Raw genomic sequence first — 25,509 nt, forward strand, 5'->3', positions numbered from 1 at the left:
GCGTTTATGACTGAGAAGAAAACTCTGTGGCTGATTAGATAAAGTACACAATGAGAATGCTATATTGATCGCTTTACAGAGCTTTTTTTATATTCAACTTTTATTTAATCATTCCATAAAATATAAAAATAAAAATATGAATAATATAAATCCTATGTAGCAGTAACTAGGTGCACCAGCAGGTGGCAGAAACGTCATGGAGTCTCACGTGTGATAAACAGCAGGGAGACGACGAGGAAGAGAAGACGAAGAAGAGGCGACCATGTTGATTTAAAGGAAGAAGAAACACAATAGAGGAGATTTATATCCAGAAAAAAAATCAGTGATTGAAGCTTATTGTAAAGGAAATAGTTGATCGACCGCGCAGTGAGTGTTCCTTGCAGAAAAATAAAACTATAAAGGTAGGTTTGCGGAGCTTTGAGGCGTTTACTTTCTGTAAAAAAACATCTGAGTTGCTATGAGCAGATTAGCATGTAGCTAACGTTAGCGAGTGGAGTTATTTGTGCTAAATTAGTCCGGAGGATAGCCGTATTCCATGAAGCTTTAGTGGAAACATTGCAAAAGAATTAACCCAGTCAAAGTACATTTTTATCGCATTGTTATCGTTATGATAAATTAAAAGATCATAAAAAGTAAAAGACGGAACGAACGTTTTAACGGCTCAGTCGCTCGTTAACTTTAGCTCCGTTAGCATAACGTATTTAGTGTTTCTCCTTAGAGGCAGCGTTAATGTAAGATATTAATCAATAAATGAAGGTAAGTAAAGTTTATCAAATCCATAGTAATTGTTTTGGTGTTTTAAAGTTAATTAATTTCAGACTGCGTTTGGAAAACCGCGTGAAAATTAAGTTTAAGCTAATGTGCAGTCTGAACGGTGGAGGAAAAAAAACTTGGTAAAGTTATGACGCTGTGAGCAGCTTTTGGCAATCGATTCAAACTGTGATTGTTTGATTTGTTTCAAGCTGATTTGAGCCTTCAGTAAAGGATAGACTCAATCAAAAAAAAAAAAAAAATCCTGACAGTTTGGGCTTCGTTAATCTGAGGGCTGCCACCTGGCAGGTTCACCTCTCTAACCTCGGAGTGCTGAAGTAGCGTGTCGCTTTCTGCAAATAACTGCCGCTTTTATTTATCACTGTTCAGGGCAGAAGTCGGCCAACTTTACTAACAAAAGAGCAGATTCTCAACAACTTTAACTAAAGGGGGAGGGGTCTGCAAGAAGCCGAAAACGCAGTTTGAGCTTTTTAATAAAAGTGGCACAGCCTGTTGAGTATGGTGTTTTAATACGGAAATATTCAGTGTTTCTATATACTGAATATTCATTAGTTAGTTACTCTGTAGGTATTCTGTAATTAATCTATATGCTTATAAACGAACTACTACTAACTGTTCACTTCTTAAAAATATAGCACTATTATTTCACTATGTTGCATTAAGCATTAATATTTAATATGAAATCATGTAAGAATGCTGCCAGTTTAAATAAAGAATTAATAAATATTAGTAACAGTAGATTCGAAAGAAAAGTCCGCTTTGATGATGATTTTTTTCCCTGTGCATTTTTGCATCTGCAGCATGTCACTACCCTTCTTTTACCCACATTTGCAAATATCTACACAGGGATCGAGGTGACTGTTTATTTACTGAGGCCAGCAGTGGGCTTTTGGAGTTTAACCGTGGTCAAATATGTGAGAATGACTGGCAGACTAGGTTTCTGTGTGGCCCGTTGTAGCTGCTGCTCCATTACTCCAAAGCCAACTGACTGTGTGTGTAACATTTCTTCAGAGACACCCTTAACAGAACAGATTAGACTTAAGGGTTAGATATGCCATAGGTACATCATAACCACAGACCCCTCTGAAACCCAGCTACGTGACTACATGTCACATTAGTGTATTTTGTGATTGATTTGTGTGTTGTTTTTGACTGCAGGATGTTGGCGATAACTGCCCCGGTACATATCTGCAATTCAATAAGTTGAAATGAGAAGCTGCAGATCTCAAATTTTGTAGGGAATTCTGATGTAGATGATCAGGCATGTCTTTGACACTCAGGAGTTTTAATCTCCTGTAAAATTTGATGGTGCGAATCCTTTTAATTTCTCTTTTGTTTAGTTAGAGGTAGTTTTCAGTTGAAACAGTAGTGGTTTATTGGTGACATTATGAAAAGTTAAAACAGGATCTGGAACATCCCCACCTACGCTGTCATCTCTGCTGTCACAGATAAGGAGCGCTGAAAGTAAATTTATTTACCAACAAAACGGAACAAAAAATATTTGTTAGTGTTTGGGTCTACTTTGGAACAGGGCAACTTTAAAGCTATGGAGGCCACTGTGAGTCCTACCTGTTTTTATGCAAAGAAATCAAATTACAAGTAATCTGATAAGAAGTTAAACATATCAGCCTGATGGCTTTAAATGCAAACATCCCAAAAATGCAGAATTGTTTATTTACGAGATCTTGCTTCTTTTTCTCATTTTGTAATCATTATTTACCTATTTTGGGTTATGAAGTCATCTTCAGTGCAACTGATGATCAAGAGAGTAAATAGGTAAACTACTTATAACTGGGACTTAGAGTCAGCTGTTCATGGTCATTTAAAAATGTAAAATCTCACGCTTTTATTTCTTTTAGGTGAGGAGTCTGAGTTGTTGGCTTTGACTCTGAGGAGGCAGCAGGCGATCAGGCCACAACTCTCACACTTCAGACTGAGCTGAAGATCTGTGGTGTCGAAGGAGAGAAGGTCAAACACCTGGAGGAGAAAGGAAACTCACACCCCACACACACACTGAAGACTCAGCAAGGGTGGAAAGCTTTTTGGGCTTTGGACTCAGTTACCCCTTGTGTGATTTTTGATTTCAGGATCCATTTTTTTTGGAGTGACTTATACCCACACAGTGGAAATAAACAGAAAGCATTACGGACTATAATTTTGGGGAGATACTTGTACAAAGTCGGGCATTTTTTTTTCCTTTTTTTTGTCAAGAACAGGGATATTGAGCAACTCTAATGGACTCAAAAGTGGAAATAAGAAATACTGTTCAATTTACAAAGAGAAGTTTAAGTATTGAAGTAAGATTATATTGAAGATCCCCAAGTTCAGATTGCCTTAGTTGTTCTGTTTCAGGACTTGAACTGCTTCGATACTTGTTCACATATAATTTTTCTATATTGTGGACAAGTATATTCATGCATATGAATGCAAATTTCTCTTCATTTTGAAGAGCTCTTGTGTAAAAAGTTTTTTTTTTTTTTGGTTGTTGTTTTGTGTACGTCAGTCACTCTGTTGTTGAAGGGGACCGAACTGCACGTACGTGTGTATATGTAAATACTACGAATCCACTTCTGTCGTCAGCTTTGGACTTCAAACAAAAAAAGAGAGAGAATATCGTTTGTTAATGCTTTATTAAACTTTTTTACATCTGAAGAGAATTTTTAAAAATTAAACCTAAGACGCAAAAATCTAATACTTCAAAGGACAGAAAAAAAAGAAGACAAAAACAGGGAAAATGGCAACCGCCAGAACAGAAAATGTGGGCCCGGTCGTCATGGGACTGAATAAGCAGAACGGGCAGCTCAGAGGGCAGACCAAACCAGCTGCAGTCCAGCCAGCACCAACAACTCAAGGAAAGACTTTGGGTGCTCCCCAGAAAGCAGGAGGAGCCTCTCAGGACGGAGGTGGTATTAAGTTTGGAGATGACTGGAAAAAGAGCCTACAGCTCCCTCCCAAAGACAACAGGGTCAAAACCTCAGTGAGTTAAAATTTGATTTCAGTTTCTTATCATGATTTCGCTTCAGACTTGTTTTCTCCTGATGTCCTAACCATTTCTGTGACCACTGCAGGATGTGACGTCCACAAAGGGGAATGAGTTTGAAGATTATTGTCTCAAAAGAGAACTCCTGATGGGCATCTTTGAGATGGGTTGGGAGAAACCTTCCCCTATTCAGGTATGCTCAATATTTATTATCATTTATCTTCTTTCCAAATAGCTTAACTTTCCAATTTTATGTTGACAGAAAACTCAACACATGTAACTATTCTGCTGGGCATTTCTGTATTAGACAAACACATTTGTCTGTATTCTGTTGTGTTTTTTGGGGGGAAAAATCATTTTCGACAGTATATACGCCAATGTCAGTTGATTTGTGCGTCAGCATTTGACTTTTTAAAAAAAAAAGAATAGGTGTTTTCATCCTGTTTCTTATGTACTCTCTTTAAAACTCATCAATAATTAACATTAAAAGTAAACATCATCTGCAGCACGGTTGATGTGGTTCACTTTTTAGATCAGGATTATTTATCATTATAAAGTAAATCAGATTTACTAAACTTTACAAATCTTGTTTTTTAAACAAATACTTTCCTTAAACTTTAAATATAATTTAACTGAAAATAAAATATAGATGTGAACTGACATAAAAATGTAACAGCCTGGTGACAAGACAAGTGAATTATTACAAGAATCTAACACAATAGTGGCTTTTATCTCCATTACCTAATTTTAACGATCACCGTGGATGAAGGATGGGGGGGGGGGGGGGGGGGGGGGGAACCTGGGTTACTTGTACGGTCATACAGTTTTATACATTTTATTTTATTTGTTTGATTTGAGATATGCTTACACATGCTGACACAATTTGGGTTGTGTTTTTTGTTTTTATGGCCTACCTTAAAAGCACAAACATGTAAGACAAAGACACACATTTCATTTGTGTGTGAAGTCCATAAAATAAAAAAAGGCAAGTATGTTTGTGTAATGAGACAGACGGTTTGCCTGTTGGTTCCTTGCAGGAGGAGAGCATTCCCATCGCCCTGTCTGGACGGGACATTCTGGCCCGAGCCAAGAATGGAACAGGGAAAAGTGGAGCCTATCTCATCCCACTGCTGGAAAGGATAGACCTGAAAAAGGACCACATACAGGGTGAGGCACTGCCTTTGGTTTTATAGTTGGACTCCAAATGTAAGCTTTACTGACTACAGTTCTAACAACCTTTTTCTTTAAGGTGTTTTTTAACTTGTGTTGTTTTCCTATGCTTCCATTTTACCTGACATGGCATTTCCTTCAGTTCAGTCGTGCACGTGCTATAGAAAGAGAAGCTAATGCATCGTCATTGTCTCACCAGCCTTGTTTGTTCTGTTGGTTCTATGCTTTGCCTTCAAAGCAGACACATGTACTGCAGCCCAGATCTTTTCTAGGACTGAGCCAACAGGGATGCACCTCAGCCTGCCATTAACCTTTAAGTTCTCAAGTGCAAAGTCTCTGTGATGTTTGAAGGCACAGCTAATATAGCAAGTGGCCATCTTTGTGCTGCCTACTGCACTTTTATCCAGACAGCTAAACCGAACCCAGCAAAGAGTGCACTGTCTCCTGCTGTGTGCTGCCTAGCAGAAAGGACAACTGTAAAACTAAAACGCCAGATTAATTTCATGTGTGAAAACAGCTTGTGAAATCACGTACCATCTATCATGTTTGTAATCTCTACTACTCTTTTTTTTTTTTTTTTTTTAAATTTTCCAGCCATTGTCATGGTGCCCACTCGTGAGCTGGCACTGCAGATGAGCCAGATCTGCATCCAGCTCAGCAAACACCTGGGAGGAGTCAAAGTCATGGCCACCACCGGGGGCACCAATCTGAGAGATGACATCATGCGTCTGGATGAGACCGGTAAAGATTCCTATCAACCAGCTTTGTGGTACTTTTATCCACGAGAGGTTATGCAGGTTGTCACACTGAATTCAGTGTGTTATCTGTTGTTACATATTGTCACAAAATGCCCCGTAGAAAGGAAGTTTTGATGATAATCACAGTTCTGTTTTCACAACAGTGCATGTGGTCATTGCCACGCCTGGCAGGATCCTGGACTTGATAAAGAAGGGAGTGGCAAAGGTGGATAGAGTCCAGATGATGGTGATGGATGAGGTAAATATGAGTAAAGTCATTTCAGAAACTAGCTGTTATTTTATGTATTGTGTTGTGTTGTATCGGGTAAGAAAAGAGGCTTGCTTCGTGGTAGTTATTATTCCGTTTCTCTTCAGGCGGATAAGCTGCTGTCTCAGGATTTTGTGGTGCTTATTGAAGATATTATTAGTTTCCTGGCCAAGAACAGACAGATCCTGCTCTACTCTGCAACCTTCCCCATCAGTGTGCAGAAGTTCATGGTGAGTAGACGGCTAATTACTGCGCTGCTTGTCCAGCCCGCTGGCTCAGAGCCACTTGGCTCCACTTAGCTCACACTGCAGTCCGAGCTCCGCTCCTGTCGCGCCCAAATCTGTTTCTTTCTTTGTTGTGGACATTTCCAGGGTTGATTCGGCTAAAGCAAATTTAGTTTACAGTCACAGGATACGATGGCTTTTACTGTTTGTAGTCTTTTTTGAAATTCTGAGTATCTAAGCAGGCACTACTTGTGTGGTGGTTTCAGTGACAGTGCATCCAAAAAGAAATTTCCCCATAAAGAAGAGCAGAAAATGATCATGACAGAAATGTCCTCGAAGCTTTTACAGTTCTGAAAACACATTTTTAAAAGCACTGTGTAAACTGTTATCTCTCTGTGTCTTTGCTGTAGGCCAAGCACCTTCAGAAGCCCTATGAGATAAACCTGATGGAGGAGCTGACTCTGAAGGGCATTACTCAGTACTATGCCTACGTCACAGAGAGGCAGAAAGTTCACTGCCTCAACACACTCTTCTCCAGGGTAACTGACTCTCTGTTAACTGCGGTTACTTTGTGACCACAAGTACACTTCTTTCAAAGTGATAAGTTAGCCTGTGTTAATCCAGTGTTTCCTGCTTAAACTTTACTCCCTTTACCTTTTATTATTTTATTTTATTTTATTTTAATTCCTTTCTTTAAAAGGTTTTATCAGATAAGGAAACGCAGGCTTATTGCTTTTACTTTCTACAGATGAAAATGCCCTCAAAGGCTCATTCTGACCTATGAATAACTTCTTTTTTTCCTCCTCTCCATCATAGCTTCAAATCAACCAGTCAATCATCTTCTGTAACTCCACTCAGAGAGTGGAGCTCTTGGCCAAGAAGATCACTCAGCTGGGCTACTCCTGCTTCTACATCCACGCTAAAATGATGCAGGTGAGAACAATGTTTTTATGCTAACAGAACATTAGTGGGCTCTCAAATTAATGACGGGCGCAAAATAATAGAATATGCCTGCTCATAATCCTCCATCTATATAAATATTAATGTTAGATTCTTTTTAAACCTTAAAATTACTTTGATCACGGTATTAAAATACCTGAATATTTCAATGAGGAATACATTTTCTTCAGGCTGAAGAAAAGCAAATCCTGATGTTGGATACTTGATGATTTGCGATCATTTGTTTTTCTCCAGGAATATAGAAACCGTGTGTTCCACGACTTCAGAAATGGACTGTGCAGAAATCTGGTGTGCACTGGTGAGTTTTAACGGGAATATCTACTTGTGCATCACAAAAGCCTCAGAGTTAATCCAGGATATGTTGTAGCACTGCTGTAATTTTCTGTTGCCTTCCAATAGATCTGTTCACCAGAGGAATTGACATCCAGGCGGTAAACGTGGTTATCAACTTCGACTTCCCGAAGAACGCAGAGACTTACCTCCATCGTATTGGAAGATCAGGTACGTTTTTTTTTTGTTTGTAAATGTAAATCATTAAAGCTTACCTGCTTTTTATTTATTTATTTTAATTTTTTTAATGGAATTGTTTTCCAGGATGCTTGAAAGTTTATAACTGGCTTGTATTTAGCTAGAAACCATGGCGCACAGCAACCCCTGATGCACAATGAGAGAAAAGTGTTTCTTTTCTTATATCACAGTTAAAACTCTCATTTTAACCATCAGAGGTCTAAATATCCTGTCGCTAACCCTAAAGCCACAGTTACGGTTGAAAAGTGGGTCACTGGTATATTTGTAGTCTTCTGCTAAACAGAAAAATAAGTCACTACTTCACCACTAAAAGAGATGAAGCAAAAGATCTGGGCCTGTATCCCTAAAGATTCTGAGAATCCTCTCAGAGAGCTCCTAATTTAACCTAAAAATTCCTTGCCAGGAGTTTTAGCTTAGAAGTGATTCCAGAACATTTTCAGTGAACTCTGAGCAAGGAATGGATGGAAAATCCTATCTTAGTGAGGAGGTGTGGTTGACCCCGTTGCTAGGTATGAGTCATCATTTCAAAAGCCGTGATTGGTTGATCCTACAAGTTTGATGGAAATGAGCTTTTGGTGATAATGAGCAAAGGATGTACCCTCAAATCAATAAACATAATTATACACTCTAATCTTATGCTGACTGTAATTGTAAATAATATTTCACATTCAAGAAATTCAGTGATGACTTGGGACAGACCCAAGTAGTCACTGCTGCATTATTGCATTTTCCCGGTTGTCAAATACCTCAGGGTTGTGATTACTTTCGTCTCCGGTGTAATAGCGTTGTGGCGTCGAGTTGGTGAAGTAATTGCATCTCTAAGGAGATCCACCACAAACATGATTCCTGCACGATCCAATCTGTGGCGTCTCAATAATTCCCTGTCATCCAGTGTTTGCAGGACTTCTCTCCTGCCTCTTCTGTTGGCCATTTTGTGCAGCTACTTAGGGGAACTCCTGAGCCACTAAAAGTCCTCTTCCCTGCTCTTAGCAGATCTCGCCTTAGGAGCCCTTTTAAGCGCTAGGAATCTTGAGGAATAGCTTTTATATTAACTGGGATTGTCGTGTCACTTTTAGGGGAAATTCTAAGAAAACGTCATGACTCTGAGAATTTTCTTAGAATTTGGCCGCTAGGAGCCACTTTTTGCACAAAGATTCTTTAGGGATACGGGCCCTGATTTTGTGCAGAACAGCTCATTGATGTAGAAACTGGCCTGCTCTCATAAGTTTATAAACTGAACACACAAGCCTACCTGTGCATCCCAGGTTACAATTCAGCATCAGTTTATAATATCGGCCAGCCCAAGGTACTTTATCATAAGATGCAGGCAGTAGAACAAAAACTCTGTCAATGAGACGATCCCCCTGGGAGCAACCTGGCAACTGTGGGGAAGAAGAACTCCCTTTTTAAGAGGAAGAGTCCTCCAACAAAATCAGAGTACGCAGAATCTGATACAGCATGTTGGGTTGTGGGGGGGGGGGGGGGTGGGGGGGTGTGTGACAGTGCTGAGCATAAACTGCTATTCGCTCTAACAATTGCCCTGTTTTTAACAGAGTAAACGTCCTTCAGTTCATGGCAGTTTGATAAATTTCGTTGTCATAGCCTTTGTAATCAGGCTTTAGCGCTTTAATCTCTGACTCAACTGCCTTCAAAAAGTACTTTTTGTAATTCTGCACTTGTGAAAGCCGCCTCTGAAAAATATGGTCTGTGTTATGATACTATTTTAAAAACTAAACTGAAACGAGTGAATTCAATCTGCAAAGTAACTGAAATGAAAGTAAACACAAACCAAAATGTCCACATGAAGTGAAACAGGAAAAAGCAAACTAGTTAGAAAGCACAAAACTAAAGCTTTACTACAGGCTTGGACTTTGCAATCTGCATCTGTGACGTCTCGCCACGTGGCACAAGTTGCCAAATTCATGGGGTTGTTTTTTTTGTTTTTCCATGTTTGACACACAGCGCTTCAGACTGTGACTGATGTTATGGTTTTGATGTTCTGATGTCCCTTGGGAACAGTTTCTCTACTGTTCTGTTCTATTTTATTTGATTATTTTTTCTCCCCCATTAATGACATACTTTGTTTTTAGTTTAAACTGGACATTGTATATTAACCACATTCTCATGTTCCTCAGGGCGGTTTGGACACCTGGGCTTGGCCATCAACCTGATCACATCGGAGGATCGCTTCAACCTGAAGGCCATTGAAGACCAGCTGGTGACCGACATTAAGCCCATTCCCAGCAGCATCGACAAGAGCCTCTATGTGGCCGAGTACCACTCAACTAGCGGGGATTGTGACGTGGAGGAGGTCGAGGAGAAGCGCCAACAGGACAGCACCTAAAACAGGTGCGATGCCAAGAAAAAGCGAGGTTGTCTGAAATCATTCACTGCTGCCTATCCCGGGAGTTCTGTGTATTGAGCTTCACAGCTGTGATTAAAAGTAAAGTCAGGGTGATATTTGGTCAATATTTACCATGATTTTAAATGTGAATAAGTTCATTTTAAAATGCTTTCCTTACCTTTTAAATATATAGTTTAGCATGAGCTAAATTAAATGGCAAGCAACTTTGGGCATGTAGAGGTAGGCAAAGCAAACTGCTGTAAGCGGTAAACTAGATTTCCAACATGGGGAGAAAAACAGAGGTTTATATTTAAAAAATTGCCAAAGATTGATAGATTTGTGGAAGATTTAGATCAGCAAAATGAAATGCTGTCAGACTACTCGCACCTTTGTCTCTGTTATGTCTTTGCTGGCACACAATTACATTTATTAATCACAGCTGGCTTAAAAAATAGTTGCTCAGCGTTTGATGGTGTACTGTGGAGGGCAGTGCACATCAGCTGTACGCTACTTTTCCTGAGGCATTGTGAGATGCATTAAATGCTGTAGGGTAGGGGACACATGCCTGGGATTGGCTCACAAAACAGTTTCTTAAATTTTTCTTCTCTTAACTTTGTGTCATTTGCAGAGGTGGTTATGCTGATGCAGCATATTAAAAATCTGGCCTAAAATCTCTCCCAAAAATCATAACAGCTGTAGCTTTGTCAGGATGGACTAATCTGTTTGCACAAAAGGATGTGTAAAAAAAATGAAACACTTAATGACTGAAATCATGGAGCGAGGATCAGCTGATCCATGGAAGAGTTTGCAGCAACTTGCCTTACCAGCTCTGTGTCGTGTTTGGTTTTTGGGGGGAGTTTTTATCAATGTGTGGCCTTTCACTTGCTTTATCAAAGTCATTCTTACCCCTATGAGAAAAAATGCCATGTAGGGCAGCGGTCTCCAACCTTTTTTGCGCCACAGACCGGTTTATGCCCGACAATATTTTCACGGACCGGCCTTTAAGGTGTTGCGGATAAATACAACAAAATAAAACTAGTACCGGTACCGAAAAAAGAAGATTTATTCATAACACACGAGAAAAGACCCAGGAAAACTGAGTTAACGATAAAAACAATAACAAAATAACTCTGAAAACCGATTAAAAAACCCTGAAAACCATACATTTCACACCTGAGCCTCAACTCTCGCGGCCCGGTACCAAACGACTCAGGGACCGGTACCGGTCCGAGGCCCGGGGGTTGGGGACCGCTGATGTAGGGTATAATCTTACTCAGTCTAAAAGAGTAAGACTCACTATGCAGCCCTCTCAAGTGAGTAGTGAATGATTTCAGATGCAGTGTGGCTCCTTGTGTTGGTAACTTGACTGACGATGTGCTCCTAATCCATGTTTTGTTCTCTTCCTCAGGACGCTGAGACACGCCGGGCTTTTGCACAGACATCAGCGCTTGCACGCAGGCTTCAGGCAACTCTTCATTTTCACATTCGTCACTTGTTTTCCGAGCCTGTGGAATGGATGTCTTTAAAAAAAAAATCAAACAAAAAAAGAAACAAAGGCTGTTTTTATTTTGGAGCATTTCTTTAGCTTTTCCTCAACAAGAGCTGCCTCATTATTTTATACATTTAGAAGTTTAAAGTGTGCTTTGCACCAAGCTGGGACTGTGAGAAAGCTTAACAATTCCTAGAATTAGAGAAATGAGCCGTTTTGAACCCGTCGCCTTTGGAGACAGTTTTCACTTCCAGCAGCAAAGTTGGTCTATTTTGGGGTTTTTTTTGTTTTCTTTTGTTTTTTCTTTTGTTTTGTTTTTTAAAAGTGGTGCACTTACACCAGCCATCACTCTGTCCACTCACACTGCTGTGGTCACTTAAGTGCCTTACTTGACTCCCGTGTGCACTCATCCATTCATAGCCTGCTGCCGACTGTCACGCAGCAGAGTACGAGCACAAAGACGAATCAATAGTAACCCGAGTTTATTGAAACTTTAGTCATTATGCAAAGGAAAAAGGACAACACACACACACACTGCTCTCCCGCTGAGAGGTGTGCAGAAACATCAAAACCATCCTGAATGTGAACGTTTGTTTTTAATGTGAACGTTGCAATAAAAAAAAAAGGGCAGCTTTATTTAAATACTACGTGACTGTTTTTCCCTTCCACTATGAATAAAACATGAGCAGAGCTAATGTGAGAAGACGGCCCCTGTACTGATTCGTAGAGTATGTCGGCCTGCAGATACACACAAGCAGCATGGGAGATGAACAGCAGCTTCATTAAATTAAAGCTGTTGTTCTTTTACAGCTAAGAAAAATATATATATTGACTGGTAAATAGTGTAAATCTATTGGTCGCAGTAGCTGCTGGATGAAAATATGTTCTCTTTTCCTGAAAAGGATGATGCATTCAAGACTCATTCAAAACGGCTGATAAATGAGCTTCAGCATGTCCACGATTGGTGCAAAACAACACTTTTAACTTTTTCTTTCCCCACACAGCTTCTGTTTTTTTGGTTTTTGTTGTTTTTTTTTATTTGCTTGTTTGTTTTTTTTAATCGAGGAAACACACGGTGGAAATGTGTTTTTAAGCCCTCATGACAAAATTAACATCGGTGAATGTATTAGTTGCCAATAATAGCTGTGCAGCCCAGTGGTTTAATGCCAAGCTCTTCACGTTGCTGCTGCAGTAGAGGCTCCGCTTCAGGCTTTACTTTAATGAAATATAAACTGGATGTGAGCTGGTTTCATGAACCACAGAGGAATGAAACCCGCTCAGTATTTAAAAGACCACATATAAAGTCAATTGGAAACAACTTTTTTTTTTTTCTCTCGTGCAGCAACAATTTTTTTTCTCTCCACAGCCTACACATTTTTTATTTTTATTTTTTTTTTTTTAAGTGACAATTTTTGTGAGGGGTAGATTTCTTTTAAGCAAACTTGTAGCATCTTTGAACAGGCAGCTGATTTTTTTTCCCCCCCGCCCCCTCACAGATCATCACTAATTATTAAAAAGAGAAATTTTTGCTTTTTAAGATTTATTTTTGTTGCTCTAAGCAGTTTGGGGGGTGGGGACAGGGTGAGGCTTTAGCACTGGGTAACCTTTGGAGTTTTTGGGGTGAGTTTTGCAGAAGCCAAGTGTTTTATCAGATGCTCACCGAGCATCTTGAATTATCTCTCTGGGACTTAAAACATAGTCAAAAAGCATTGATTTTGTTTTATTTGTATTTTTTTTTTTCTCCCCCAGAAGTTGGGGGAAAAAAACAAAACTTGTTTATGTTTTGACTGCCAGAGAGTTACAACAAACAAACAAGAGTTTGTGGAACGTGATGAAGCACTGTGATCTCCTTGAACCTGTTCAACGTTTGTGTGATGGAAGATCAAAGTGCCGTGATTTTTATTTTATTTTATTTTTTTCCCCCCAGTAGGGCAATCTTTATACGAGGTATTCTGAATCATTTTGAGGAAAGAAAATGGTAAATGATTCATTGTTTACACTCGTTGTTTACAGTTATAAAAGGAAAAAGAAAAAATGAAAATGCTTTGCTTCATTGGTGGAAGAGGAAGTAGACTTGTATTGTTTCCTTTTGTTTTCCTTGAAATAGATTTTCAGGATTTACATTGAAGCAAAACCAAAAAAGTTGAATGTCGTATGAGCGAGTGTGTGTTGACTGATCGGGTGTGTGTGTGTGTGTGTGTGTGTGCATGTGAGTTGATTGATCTGGGATCTGTGTGCGTGTGTGTGCGTGCGTGTGAGTTGATTGATCTGGGGTGGGTATGTGTGTTTTAAAGAGTGTGTGTGCAGTTGATAAGGAGTCATCGTGTTTACATGCAGCCTCATCCGAACAGCTTTATCTCTGTGGATAAATCCAACAGGTTCAGTTGATTTGGAGCCAAATTTGTTACTCATGCATGATTTTAAAAGAATCAAACTGACCTGTTGTTGTAGTTCGAGGCTGCGTGTACGCGAGCTTATCGTGCAGACTGTGTTTTGTTGGTCAAGTACGATGTCTTAAGTATCGATGTGGGTGTTTACAGTTGTCAGGGATGTGATTTTTTTTTTTTTTTTTCTCCTTCGTCTCCTTTTGTTTTTTTTCCATCTCCCGCTTGCTCCAGAAGTTGATGTTTGTGGACACAAAAAATAATTTCTAATGAGATTTTCTTTTTCTGTTCTTTTTTTTCCCCTCAGTGGTTTGTGTTCCTACTCACTTCCCTGACAGTCAGTCCATAAACTCCTCTGTGACACAGAAAATTAGATATTTAGCTGAACACCCGAGATCTTTGTGAAGTGGTTGGATTTTCACTTTAGAGATGAGATGAAATGAATCTGCCAGCTGTTTCTTAGCTATATATTTGCTGTTTGCGCAGTCAGTTGTAACATTCTTACACTCTAAAGTAACGAGCGCGGCCTCATTTCGACTCAGTCGAATGTTTTGAATTGGGAGGGGGGGAGAGTCGCCGTAACCGATAGAAACTACAGCATTAAGTCGATGTTGTTGTTTTGTCGGGCTTAACCTGTCACAGAGGAAGTTATGCTGAATGTGGTCATGAATGTTGGTTTTTGTTGTCGTCATAAAGTCTTTGTATGGGAGTGTTTGCACTCTTTAAATGGAGTGCTGATGGGGGGCGGGAGGCAGGGATATTATCAGAAACATATTCAAAGTTAAAATCAAAGAAAGGGTGAGGACTTGGATACTATAATGAATTTTCTTTTTTTTCCCTGCTGGTGTAAAACAAAAGTTAACATCTTAATGTGGACTATTAGTGTTAAAGGCTTAAATGCCGCTAACATTTCTACCGTGGATTTGCTGCACTAAAATAGACTCGACCACTGCTGCTGGAGGTTTTTGCCAGATTTTAATGACGCACTCAGCAGATTTGCTGTAAGCTGAGCAGCAGTCCCCCTGCAGCTTTGATGCAGAACAGTGGCGGTAAAATTAAAAGTAGATGAAGACAAAGTCGCATGAGTAGAAGTGGGTGCTTATGATCTAAATTGGCAGATAAATGTTGGTTTAAATTATCCTTTTGTTGAATTGTTCTCCTTCCTTGTACTTACTGGTACTTTTTTGGCCCTGTTTTCCTAAAACCATGACTAGATTGGACTTGAATTGGTATAAAACAAGATTCCATGTTTTCTCCCTCTGTCCCATAATTTCACCCATTTTTGTTTTCATTGAAACGGTTTTGATTGGATGACATTTAAAAACACGTTGTTCTTCCATTGTTACTTTTAAAAAATGCTTTTGGGTTTCTTTGCCTACAAAATGCATTAAAGAGGCACAAAGTATATTTCAGCAACTCTGTCCTCAATTGTTGTAACATGGAAACGCATATTCAGGGCCTGATAAGAAATTCAATAAATTGACCTGAACTTTACTGGCTGCTGTTGTTGGCTGTTTATTTCTCCACCTTTTTTGATTCCATACAACTTCACACATACTTTAGATGAACATCTGTAGTGACCTGATGGGACCAAGCTAAACATTTTGTGCTCTGAAGACGCCAAAAGAAGCAGAAAGATCTAAAATGTCAGTTTGTTGGATTGTTGGCAGTTCTGATTCCACAAATGTTTTTCCACGATATTTTTAGGGCCTCTAACAATCTGATAAGTCAGACACTGAATTTAAACATTTAGTTTTTATGACTATTGAGCTATCCAACCCCTAGTGATATGCTGTATTTTGGGGAGAGAGGTGGGCGGATCAATACAAATATCGATAGTGTTGACACTAATGCTGGTACTCATATCTGATTGATATTAGCACAGACCTAGCATTAAGACCTTGTGTCTATCCTCTAAGTTCAGTATATAACCCATTTTTCATCTACATGTAAATTGTGGTAAATAAATTATTTTTGGGGAAATGAAAAAGCCACACCTCAAACATGCATTATGAAAAATATCTGAACATCTATTTTTATTTAAGTAATTATTACAGAAGGTATGAATCATGATTTAGTGGTCACTCAAGCTACCTTTATAGGTTAAACTTGTATCAGTGTCCTTCTTGGTATCAGCCCTGTATTTACTTGGTGTGGGCTGGATACCAAAGTTTGCAGTATTGCACTTCACTAGTGCAAGATGATAGTACATTTTTCTCTGTGTACTCTGGGTTTGTATGTGTACGTTTTTCTCCACCTTTCTAACTGTTCATCTACTGTTTTGGGCCTCCAGCTACAAAATATAAGGGTGCTGCTCGTTGTGTAGCCATAATGGGACAGAGGCCTGTTGTTTGAAAACAATGCTTTTTGTTTGCTTGGAGATCCTCAGGCTACCTTTTGACCTTGAAAGTATTTCTTCTTCACCTTTTACTACAACCACCCTTAAAACTCCAACCAACCGCCCGGCTGGTCTCTCTTAATCGGCGTCAACGCCCCGCCCCCTTACGGCTGACCGTTCCTTGTTTAGCCAATAATGCTTGAGAATGAGCATTACATCAACTCGAAGCCCGGCCTGCGATTCGTCAAGGACGCCTCATATAACTGATAGATGACTTCGTCAATCATGTCCGCGGATACATGCTCCTTCATCCAATCATCATTTTGCATTGAGGAAAAAGGCGGGGCTCCCGAGTCTTCTTCGTTGGTGCCATTGGCTTCAACTTCCGGCTGTATCGTCCTCTGGAAATCACAACGTGAGTAGCATTTGAAAGCTCTGTATTTTATATAACGTGATGCTTCAATGGAAGCATGTTGGCGGTTTTGTTCGGCAACTTTTGTCTCACAGATCGGCCGCAGTTTTCCTCCATAAGCAGCAGCGTTTTATCTCCAGACTGTCAGTTGCTGTTTGTAAAGCTAGCCAGCAAGCTAATCAGGTGCTAAAGGAGCTAGCACGGCTAACCTATTCATGCTTTCTTATACATGAGGCAGTTCCCATTCAGGGTGTAAGCTACACAAAATTATGAGAGTATATAATAATTGCTGGTTTGTGGACATTTTCATTCATATCGCATCATTGTTAGTTTAATTTAACCGCCCTCTTTTACCTTAACTGCAAATGAATGAGTGTGAGCTGTTTGGAAGGAAGGTTAAAGGGACACTACACCCATTCTGCACATGTTCATTCATGAGCAACCTGAGGCACTGCTGTTTTAATGCTTAATTAGTTCAAGCAAACGCTTTCCAAACTCCGAAAGGATCAGTTTGATCTGTCACCGTGATATGCTTATATTAATTTACATAATTATAAGTTTATGACTTAATGGCAACATCAGAGAGAAACGGGATCCTCCTAGTGGCGCTTGGCAGGTGGTGGAACATAGTGGTACAGGGTGCTGCTGCTAAAGGTACAGTACTGTGAAAGAGCAATTACCCCTTATTGTTAAGCCAAACTGTAATTAATCACATTTTTTGGAAAGTTGAATTGACTTTCAGTAGCCACACCCACGCCCGATTAGTGCAAGAGCTGATCAATTATCAGATCACTTAAATAGAACCTCTGACAAAGTGCAGTAGGTTAAAAGATCTGCAATCATGCAATGATCTACAGAAAATCAAGAACAGATGAGAAACCAAGTTAGTGACATCTATCAGTCTGGAAAGGGTTACAAAGCAATTTCTAAGCCTTTGGGACTCCAGTGAACCACAGTGAGAGCTAAGCTCATTATCCACTAATGGAGAAAACTTTGAACAGTGATGAACCTTCACTGGAGTGGCCAGTTTACCAAAATTACTCCAAAAGAAGTTACAAAAGAGCCAAAAACAGCATCTAAAGAACAGCTCTCACTCTAACCCTCACTCAGGGTCAGAGTTCATGATGAAAAACACAATAAGAAAGAGCCTGGACAAAAATGGCATCCAAGATTTTTACCAAAAACGTCTTAATGATCCCCAAGATATCTGGGAAAATATTCTGTGGACTGATGAACGTTTTTAGAAAGGTTTGAGTTCCTTTACATCTGAAGTAAAACTAACACAGCGTTTTATTTAAACAAAAAACATATCAGACATATGTCAAACATAGCAGTGGTAGTGTGATGGTCCAGGGCTGCTTTGTTGCTTGATTGCAGTTTTTGCTGCCAATGGTGGCACAGCTAGTTATTAGGTATAGAGGGAAGGTCGTTTTTTAGAGCCAGGTATGTTTGGATAACGTTATTCCTTCATAATTAAGAAAAAAAGAGGAACAAGAAAGGGCGAAAAAAAATTCACAGCTCTGTATGTTCACACTAATATTTTAAAGTGTATGCGATTTATTACTGTCATTTTGGAAACTATGCTGACTTGAGTTTTTAGTGTGAAAACAGAGGGGTGGGCTACAACACAGGTCTGATATGGTCAGACTGACTTTGTGTTTGCTGATTCAACAAAACCAGAAACCCCTGTCAAAGATAACAAGTGTCACAGTAGTGGTTATCATCTTTCCCAGCACATGCTTTCTGCTCCAAGCTCTGTGTACTCACATAAAAGGCTGTGTCATTTGACGCCTCTGCACAAATTGATCACTTGAATGCGAGCTGCTTCAGTGATGTTATCAGAGAATAGGGGATGCATATAAGATAAACCTAAAGGTATTCCTGGTGCTGCAGAAAATAATTCATTTTCTTAATTCATTCAAAAGCTTCCATTTTCTACATGATTTCAGTGCTTTTGTGGCCTATTTTGTAATGGTTTGTATCACAGATTTGTTTTGGGGTGAATGGAAATGTCTGATCAGACATTATCTGATTTATATCACATTTAGAAGAAGGAGAATCTGCGATGGTTCCTCTCAGTTTTAAACCCAAATCTGAACATAATCTCCTCTGGACCAGCTCATGTCCTCAGCTAAAGTCACCACAGTGATCTTACCAGGTTAAGAGAGTCACCATCATGACATGAAAACTCTGACTTTAAAACTGCAATTTTGTTCAACAACATACCCTGCTCAAGTAACTCAGGACTATTTTAAGTGTGGAGTGGACCGATAACTCGGCTCATTAACTTTTTGCCGTCCTGGCGAACTAGAACCAGCTCAGGATGATTGACTGGTTAGTCTAAATTATAAGACTCCAAGCTTATGAATCCCCTGTATCCATACTGAAGTGCTTTTCTGACGGTTGCTAAACAATAGCATCGGACTCTTTGTGGTGGGGCTCTGTTACTATGCTGGTTTCAGTTTTGATGCTCAAAGTTAGTTGATAATGTTGTAATTGATATGGATAAAACATGAGTAGTCTCTAGGTTTGCCTGTGTTATTGACATATTTGTATTATACTTATACTAACAGTGCTGATTGGTGAAAAGAAACCTATTCTGCTCATATCGAACTCCACATGTTTACTACAGAGGCTTTACAGCGTAAAAAGTAATCCATGACTTAGGCCTTTAATTCAGGGCCTTGATATAGTCTCAGTTCCTCCCCCATCTGTAACTAGCTGCTTAAGCTTCTTTTCCTGTAAGCCAACATTGTTCTGATTGGCTGACCCTCACAAACAGAAGGTTAAACAGTAAGTGGGTCACAGACAGAGTTATTTGCCTGGAGATATTGGCGATATCAGCTATTATTGACATCATACAGCACAAAGAGTAGAAAAGCTGCTGGAACCATGACTTGAGTGAGTGTTGTAACAGTATATATACAGGATATGAGAGAAAATGAAGAAAACCATAACAAGTTTCCTTTAATGTTTAACGTTTCCTCAGCTTGTACTGGCAGTCTGTTATTGCGTTATAAATCAGCTACTCACTCAGTCCTTCCTTCTCTGTCTCTGTGTTTCTGTCCTGGCTATTCAGAATGGGCAGTGTTTTGGCTGCCAGCTCCCCCAACCCACCACCACCAGCCTCGGGTGGCACTCCTGCCCCTGGCTTGACGGTGCCACCGGGCTTTGGGATGCCTCCGGTTTCCGCAGTTATACCCCAGACTGGGGAAACCTCTGCTCAGCAGCAGGAGTCAGAAAATGCTTTGCCCAATCCAGGGGCGTTTGACGAGTGTCATCGGAAGTGCAAAGGTAAGAGGAGCAGGTTTAAAAAAAATGTTTATTGGAGAGGAATGTCTGTTTGATCTCAATTTGTCTTACCTGTGTGTGTTTTCTCCTCAGAGGTTTTTCCTTTGCAGATGGAAGGCGTGAAGCTAGTTGTTAATAAGGGTCTTAGCAATCACTTCCAGGTCAGTTAAGCTCATTTAACCTTGTTATTAGCTTGGCTAAAATTAGCTTTCTCGACTGATATCTGTGTACCCAAATGTTCAAGGATGGTGTGATGAAGATAGTTAGATTATATTCATTTAAGATTCCCTCTGTCTGTAGAATGAGAGGGGGAATACATACTGGAAGCAAAATAAGATTATGTCAAACTTTGGCATTGACGCAGGTTTTTACCGTCATTGCACGACTGAAGCGATTCTCCTTTATGTCGCTTCATGAAGTCCAGCAACATATTTAAAACTCAGATTTTACGGTGTCGTTTTAGTCTAAAGTTTTGCCGTCACTGGACTGTTTTCAGCGAACTGTAATAAATGTGAATAAAGTGCATTTTTAATCTGCGTGCTTGCAGGTGATTCACACTGTGCTGCTGAGCACCACCGGAGATTCCCTCTACAGGTTCGGTGCTACGTATGTTGGATCGAAGCAGACGGGTCCAGCAGAGGTATGAAGCCTTAAATTCAATGTGAATCTCATCTTTACGCGGTGGTTTAAACTGTTATACAAACACTCTCCTGTTGTTCAGTCGTTTCCAGTCATGGTGGGAGACATGGACAACAGCGGCAGCCTTAACGCCCAGATCATCCACCAGATCACCAACAGGATACGATCCAAAGTGGCCTTCCAGGTGAAACCTCTTACTGCTGTCTGGACTTTTTCCCTTTAATGCAACCATCAAAATGTGTGGGTCGAGTGGGGCTCTACAGTGACTCTTGTTAACAATTCACTGCAGTTTTTAGCAATTTCTTTAAAAATAAAAATGTTTTACTCCATAGAAAGAAAATAATAAAAACAATCCAACCAACTTTGGCCGTCTAGTGTACCAACATACTTTTTAATAGAAAGATCATTCAACAGTTCAAACAAGTTAAAGGCTTTGGACTTTATCAGACTGAGCCAGTCTTCACAAAATCACAGTTTACACTTTAGGAATGAATTATTTTGGGGGGGATTCCCACTAATTTCAGACTAGAGTCAGCTGATGTCTGTAAAGTGCTCGTTTGACTTTTTATATATTATATAAAGGCAACGTTTGAAGACCTCCCCAGTACCCTAAATGGCCAATTTTGACACATAAGTATATATTAATTAAGAAGAAAGAAAGAAAGAAAAGAAGAAGAAAGTGTACTTTATTGATCCCCGTGGGGAAATTCCTCTCTGCATTTAACCCATTCACTCAGTGAAGCAGTGGGCAGCCATTGGGCGCCCGGGGAGCAGTGTGTGGGGACGGTACCTTGCTCAGGGGTACCTCAGGGTAGCTGTTCAGGAGAATCGAACCCCCGACCTTCCGAATGTGGGGCCACCACTCTACCTACTGAGGTATCCCTGCCCCCAAGGGCATGTGTTTAAGATGTGCTTGATGATTTTTTCTGAGGGTAGCTGCCTATGCAGAGACCACCCTCTGTACCCTCTGTTGCAGACCCATTTAATTTGTTCCATAAGCAGACCTGAAATATTACAGAAACCTCTATGTTCAACAAACAGCCTCATGGATTACTCCTAGTTGGCTTTCAAGGGGTAAAGAGTAAAATAATGTGTCATGTTGGCATTTTTTTTACCCTTTACATTTACAGTTTATTCATATATTTTCCGTTATGATAAGACGTGCAGTTTTGACATAAATCCCCTCAGAGCACTTTGTGCCAGTCACATTTCCAGTTAAACCTGCTTTCAGCTGGTCCCTTATTCACCAGGGGTCACCACAGCAGGTTCCTCTGCATGTTTGACAGATTTTTCCACCGGACTCTCTGACACAACCCTGTGGGATAAAACTAGGGATGCTGCACTTGTTAGCAGCCAAATTTCCAGTTATCTTTGATTATTAAGCACCAGATGTGCAGAGTGTCTATATCTGCTCCATCAGTATACAGTAGAAGTTGCTGGGTTTTTTCACGGTCAGATTCTTATTTTTATTTTATTTACTTTGTTTTTTCATGTGGCGAAAAGTTTCTACGCTCAAAAATGTCTTCTGAGATGTTTCTATTTTGTGTGTTATTGTTCTTGCATGATTCTAACTGTTAAATATGTTGTATCCTCAGACACAGCAACACAAATTTGTGAACTGGCAGGGCGACGCTGAGTTCAGGGGAGAAGATTTTACTGCAACTGTCACGCTCGGAAACCCAGATGTCCTTGTTGGCTCTGGTAGGTCATCAGTCACAGATGCCGTGCAGGTCACTGTTACTGTTGTCTGTTCTTTTAAATTGGTGAAAAGCAGCTATGTAGTCAGACAAAACCAAAACTGTGATCTGCATCTGAACATCTGTTGTCATCTTGCTGTCGTGCACCTGTCAGGTATCGTAGTCGCACACTACCTCCAGTCCATAACGCCGGCTCTGGCTCTGGGAGGGGAGCTGGTTTATCACCGCAGGCCTGGAGAGGAGGGCTCAGTAATGTCTTTAGTTGGCAGATACACAGGTGAGACACAGTTTAAAGATTAATACAAAGCCTGAACTATAACGTCAGACACATGTCCTAACTGATAGATTTACGTCTCTGTAGGCAACAACTACATCGCCACTTTAACACTCGGCTCAGCGGGAGCTCATGCATCTTACTACCATAAAGCCAACGATCAGGTAACCGCATCCGCATGTATCTCTTTTGTAAGAAAAGACTCATTATTTTGTACAGTTGGCCTTCATGATGATCTGTCTCTTCTACAGTTACAGGTCGGTGTGGAGTTTGAGGCGAGTGCCCGCATGCAAGACACCAGTGTGTCGTTTGGCTACCAGCTAGATGTCCCTAAAGCAAATTTACAATTTAAAGGTAAAGATGTGCATGTTCGGTAAAATAATTTCAGGAGAGCAGTTTCATCTTTATCCATCGCTGCATTTTATTTGCAGCCAAATTTTTGTGACAGATTATAGAACAAAGTCAATGTTATAAATGTGCTTTGTCATTTATAGCGTTTTTAGAGTTTTTATAAACCTTGTGGTGTTAAATATGAGCTGTGAAGATCTGAAGTTGCTTGCATCAGAAATTGCCCCCCTAGCAACAAAACTGTGTCCCAGTTTTATAAGCCCCTCAGAATTTCCAAATGATTATACATTAAAAAAAAAAGAAAAGGGTCATTTAAAGCAGTCGAGCTTAAATCTGCCCCCGTCACTTCTTCCAGGGTGAGTATAGGATGTATTTGATGTGTTTTGGCTCTCGAGCTGCTGTCTCGCTGCTCTTGGTGATGAGGAACTGACGAGGAACTCTCATCACAGCCTCCAGACTGTGCTGACATCCCCACACACAGCTGGTTAGGGCACCACTGCTTCATTGGGTTAGCTTTGTTTGAGTGAAGGTGGATGAGTTTTGGGATAGTGAATATATTGGACAAAGGATGCTGAATATGGAGCTGCTGGGAAAGAGAAGATTCACGGATGTAGTGTGGCACAAGGATGCTGCCATAGGGTGATCTGGAGGCGCCTCCTGAAAGAAGATGAATTTGGAGTCAAACTAGCATCAAAGCAGCCTGACAAACCCTCCTGGTTTATGTTCTGTGAGATAACATTTGTGTTTTTGTCAATGGGATCTGGTAGGTTTACCAAACAGAAATGTAACTGCTGCAGTAAGAAAATAAGTCCTCATTAGTTTTTATCTCATCCAACCAATGGACAGATGAGTTGGTGGTGTGGCGAGCTTACACACAACGATCCCTTGTTGTGTGTCCACTTAAATTGTGCTTAAGGTCATACTGCTGCCCAATAACAAGAAAGAGACTCACTTTCTGGACAAGAACCGCCATTAAGGCAGAGGAGGCTGCTACAGTATTCTGCTGAATGATAGATGTTGCCACATTACTGCCACATAATGCTGATGTAGGAAGAGAAGAAGCCAGAACTGGAAGCAAAGACATTGCTCTGTGTTTTTTTTCCCCCCCACAAAGTCTCATCCCAGTGTAATGTTCCAAAATCACTCAAATGGAGGTAAAAACGGACACGATCATACCCAGCTGTGAAACGCACCAGAGGTGTACATATACACAAAGGCTTTCTTAATTTGAGAGTTTTTCTTACTTTAAATCTGCCGTTCTGCCTCTTTCAGGTTCAATTGACAGTAACTGGATAGTTGGGGCAACGTTGGAAAAGAAGTTGCTCCCGCTGCCCCTCTCTCTGGCCCTCTCCGGCTTCCTCAACCACCGCAAAAACAAGTTCCAGTGCGGTTTTGGCGTCAACATCGGTTAGGCCGACGTAGTGCCGGCTCACAAACGGCACAGACGCACCACTGACCTAGAGACTTTACCACGAAAACTGCCGGTGACCTCTTTGGTAGATTTGACCAATAATTATAGTGCTGGTTTCCTCAAATCATTTTTCACCACATGTGGTGAATATAAGCGGTTAATATAAATCTACATTTGACTCTAAACCTTAAAGATGAATCCCCTCGATGATCAGTAGTGTAATGATTAAAGTTACCTGTCAGGAACAAGCAGACCCTCGTCATAAACAGACACATAGACAGCAGGCGGACGTAACATTAGAAGACAGATTTACAGAGCTCTTTGTTTGAGTTCAGTGCCTGTCATGTTTGTTTTTATTTTGCTCCTGATTTAAAAATTTTTCTTCTTTTATTATTATTTTTTTTTACCATTAAGTCTGTCTTGGTGTGCAGTGAGTGAAAGAAGTATCAGTTGTTGGTTACAGACAAGTTTACCAGCTGTTAGGAGGGAGTGTACTGTACTGTATGTCGTGTTCACAATGCATCACTTGTTTTGTTGCCTTTTTTATGTTACATACATACTGAACAGTATATATGAGCTGTATATACCTCTTCAAAGCTGATCAATACAATTTCTTACAAAAACTGGACGTCGTACTCGTTTCCTTCTGTCAACGTCAACTTTTTTTTTTTTTTAAAAAGAGCCATTTGTAGATGTTGTGTGCGTACTCCTGAAGGAGTTGAGCAATCATACTTTGCACACAGGTACATCTTATCTAATATCAGATATTATGTTGTTGCCATGTTGTTGCCATGTTGCCTAGCAACACTACCAATGGGATAAATGTTTTTAGGCTTTAGCCACCTACAACACTTTATAAGAAACTATTGTATCACTTTTTTATTTCACAACAGTAACATTCATACCCACTTGTTAAATTATCTATGATACGCTGCCTGACATCCACCAAGCAATGGCACGACCATGACCATTTTCTAGCCTTTATACTCCTGCAGCATATTGTGAAAGCATCAGTTGCTCTCAACAATATATTGTTTGTTTCACAGAATTTGAATTACATCAGCCTGGAAACCTTCAAGAATGACCCAGTTTTGGCAGATAATCAGCATCTGTCATCAATCTGCTTCAGGGTTGTAGCAGAGCTGGAGCCTGGGTGTCATGGGGTGAGAAGAAGGCTACACCTGATCAGAGGTTTGTGAGGAGGAACTAAAGGCATTCTCATCATCTGTGATGACAAAAAAAAC

General features: G+C 40.2%; 2 protein-coding genes across 3 annotated transcripts; both read left to right on the top strand.

The window, feature by feature from the left end:
* The first annotated feature begins 225 nt into the window (after positions 1-225).
* LOC146492895 (putative ATP-dependent RNA helicase ddx6) lies at positions 226-15,349 on the top strand. Of its 2 annotated transcripts, none has more exons than XM_085148714.1 (13): positions 226-401; positions 2,631-3,748; positions 3,840-3,944; positions 4,789-4,918; positions 5,516-5,662; positions 5,823-5,917; positions 6,034-6,156; positions 6,561-6,689; positions 6,967-7,083; positions 7,345-7,408; positions 7,510-7,611; positions 9,774-9,987; positions 11,391-15,349. In XM_085148714.1, exons 2-12 carry the CDS (start codon positions 3,506-3,508, stop codon positions 9,980-9,982), a joined length of 1,464 nt encoding a protein of 487 aa, XP_085004840.1. In that variant the 5' UTR covers positions 226-401; positions 2,631-3,505; the 3' UTR covers positions 9,983-9,987; positions 11,391-15,349. The 2 variants fall into 2 exon arrangements, with proteins under 2 accessions (XP_085004840.1, XP_085004841.1); XM_085148715.1 differs by lacking the exon at positions 226-401 and adding an exon at positions 416-756.
* A 1,114-nt stretch (positions 15,350-16,463) lies between these two features.
* tomm40l (translocase of outer mitochondrial membrane 40 homolog, like) lies at positions 16,464-24,888 on the top strand. The gene is made up of 10 exons (XM_085148717.1): positions 16,464-16,608; positions 19,685-19,899; positions 19,990-20,057; positions 20,444-20,536; positions 20,618-20,719; positions 22,131-22,236; positions 22,387-22,509; positions 22,594-22,670; positions 22,758-22,860; positions 24,127-24,888. Exons 2-10 carry the CDS (start codon positions 19,686-19,688, stop codon positions 24,264-24,266), a joined length of 1,026 nt encoding a protein of 341 aa, XP_085004843.1. The 5' UTR covers positions 16,464-16,608; position 19,685; the 3' UTR covers positions 24,267-24,888.
* Positions 24,889-25,509: the final 621 nt, after the last annotated feature.

The sequence above is a fragment of the Neolamprologus multifasciatus genome, chromosome 22 (assembly GCF_963576455.1).
Source record: "Neolamprologus multifasciatus chromosome 22, fNeoMul1.2, whole genome shotgun sequence".
NCBI lineage: Eukaryota > Metazoa > Chordata > Actinopteri > Cichliformes > Cichlidae > Neolamprologus > Neolamprologus multifasciatus.

Coding starts and splice junctions, on each gene's coding strand:
- LOC146492895 (XM_085148714.1), top strand. CDS start 3,506: ATGGCAACCGCCAGAACAGAAAATGTGGGCCCGGTCGTCATGGGACTG. Junction 4,919..5,515: donor GAAAAAGGACCACATACAGG/GTGAGGCACTGC, acceptor TAAATTTTCCAG/CCATTGTCATGGTGCCCACT. Junction 6,157..6,560: donor TCAGTGTGCAGAAGTTCATG/GTGAGTAGACGG, acceptor TCTTTGCTGTAG/GCCAAGCACCTTCAGAAGCC.
- tomm40l (XM_085148717.1), top strand. CDS start 19,686: ATGGGCAGTGTTTTGGCTGCCAGCTCCCCCAACCCACCACCACCAGCC. Junction 20,537..20,617: donor AGCAGACGGGTCCAGCAGAG/GTATGAAGCCTT, acceptor CCTGTTGTTCAG/TCGTTTCCAGTCATGGTGGG. Junction 22,671..22,757: donor ACCATAAAGCCAACGATCAG/GTAACCGCATCC, acceptor TCTCTTCTACAG/TTACAGGTCGGTGTGGAGTT.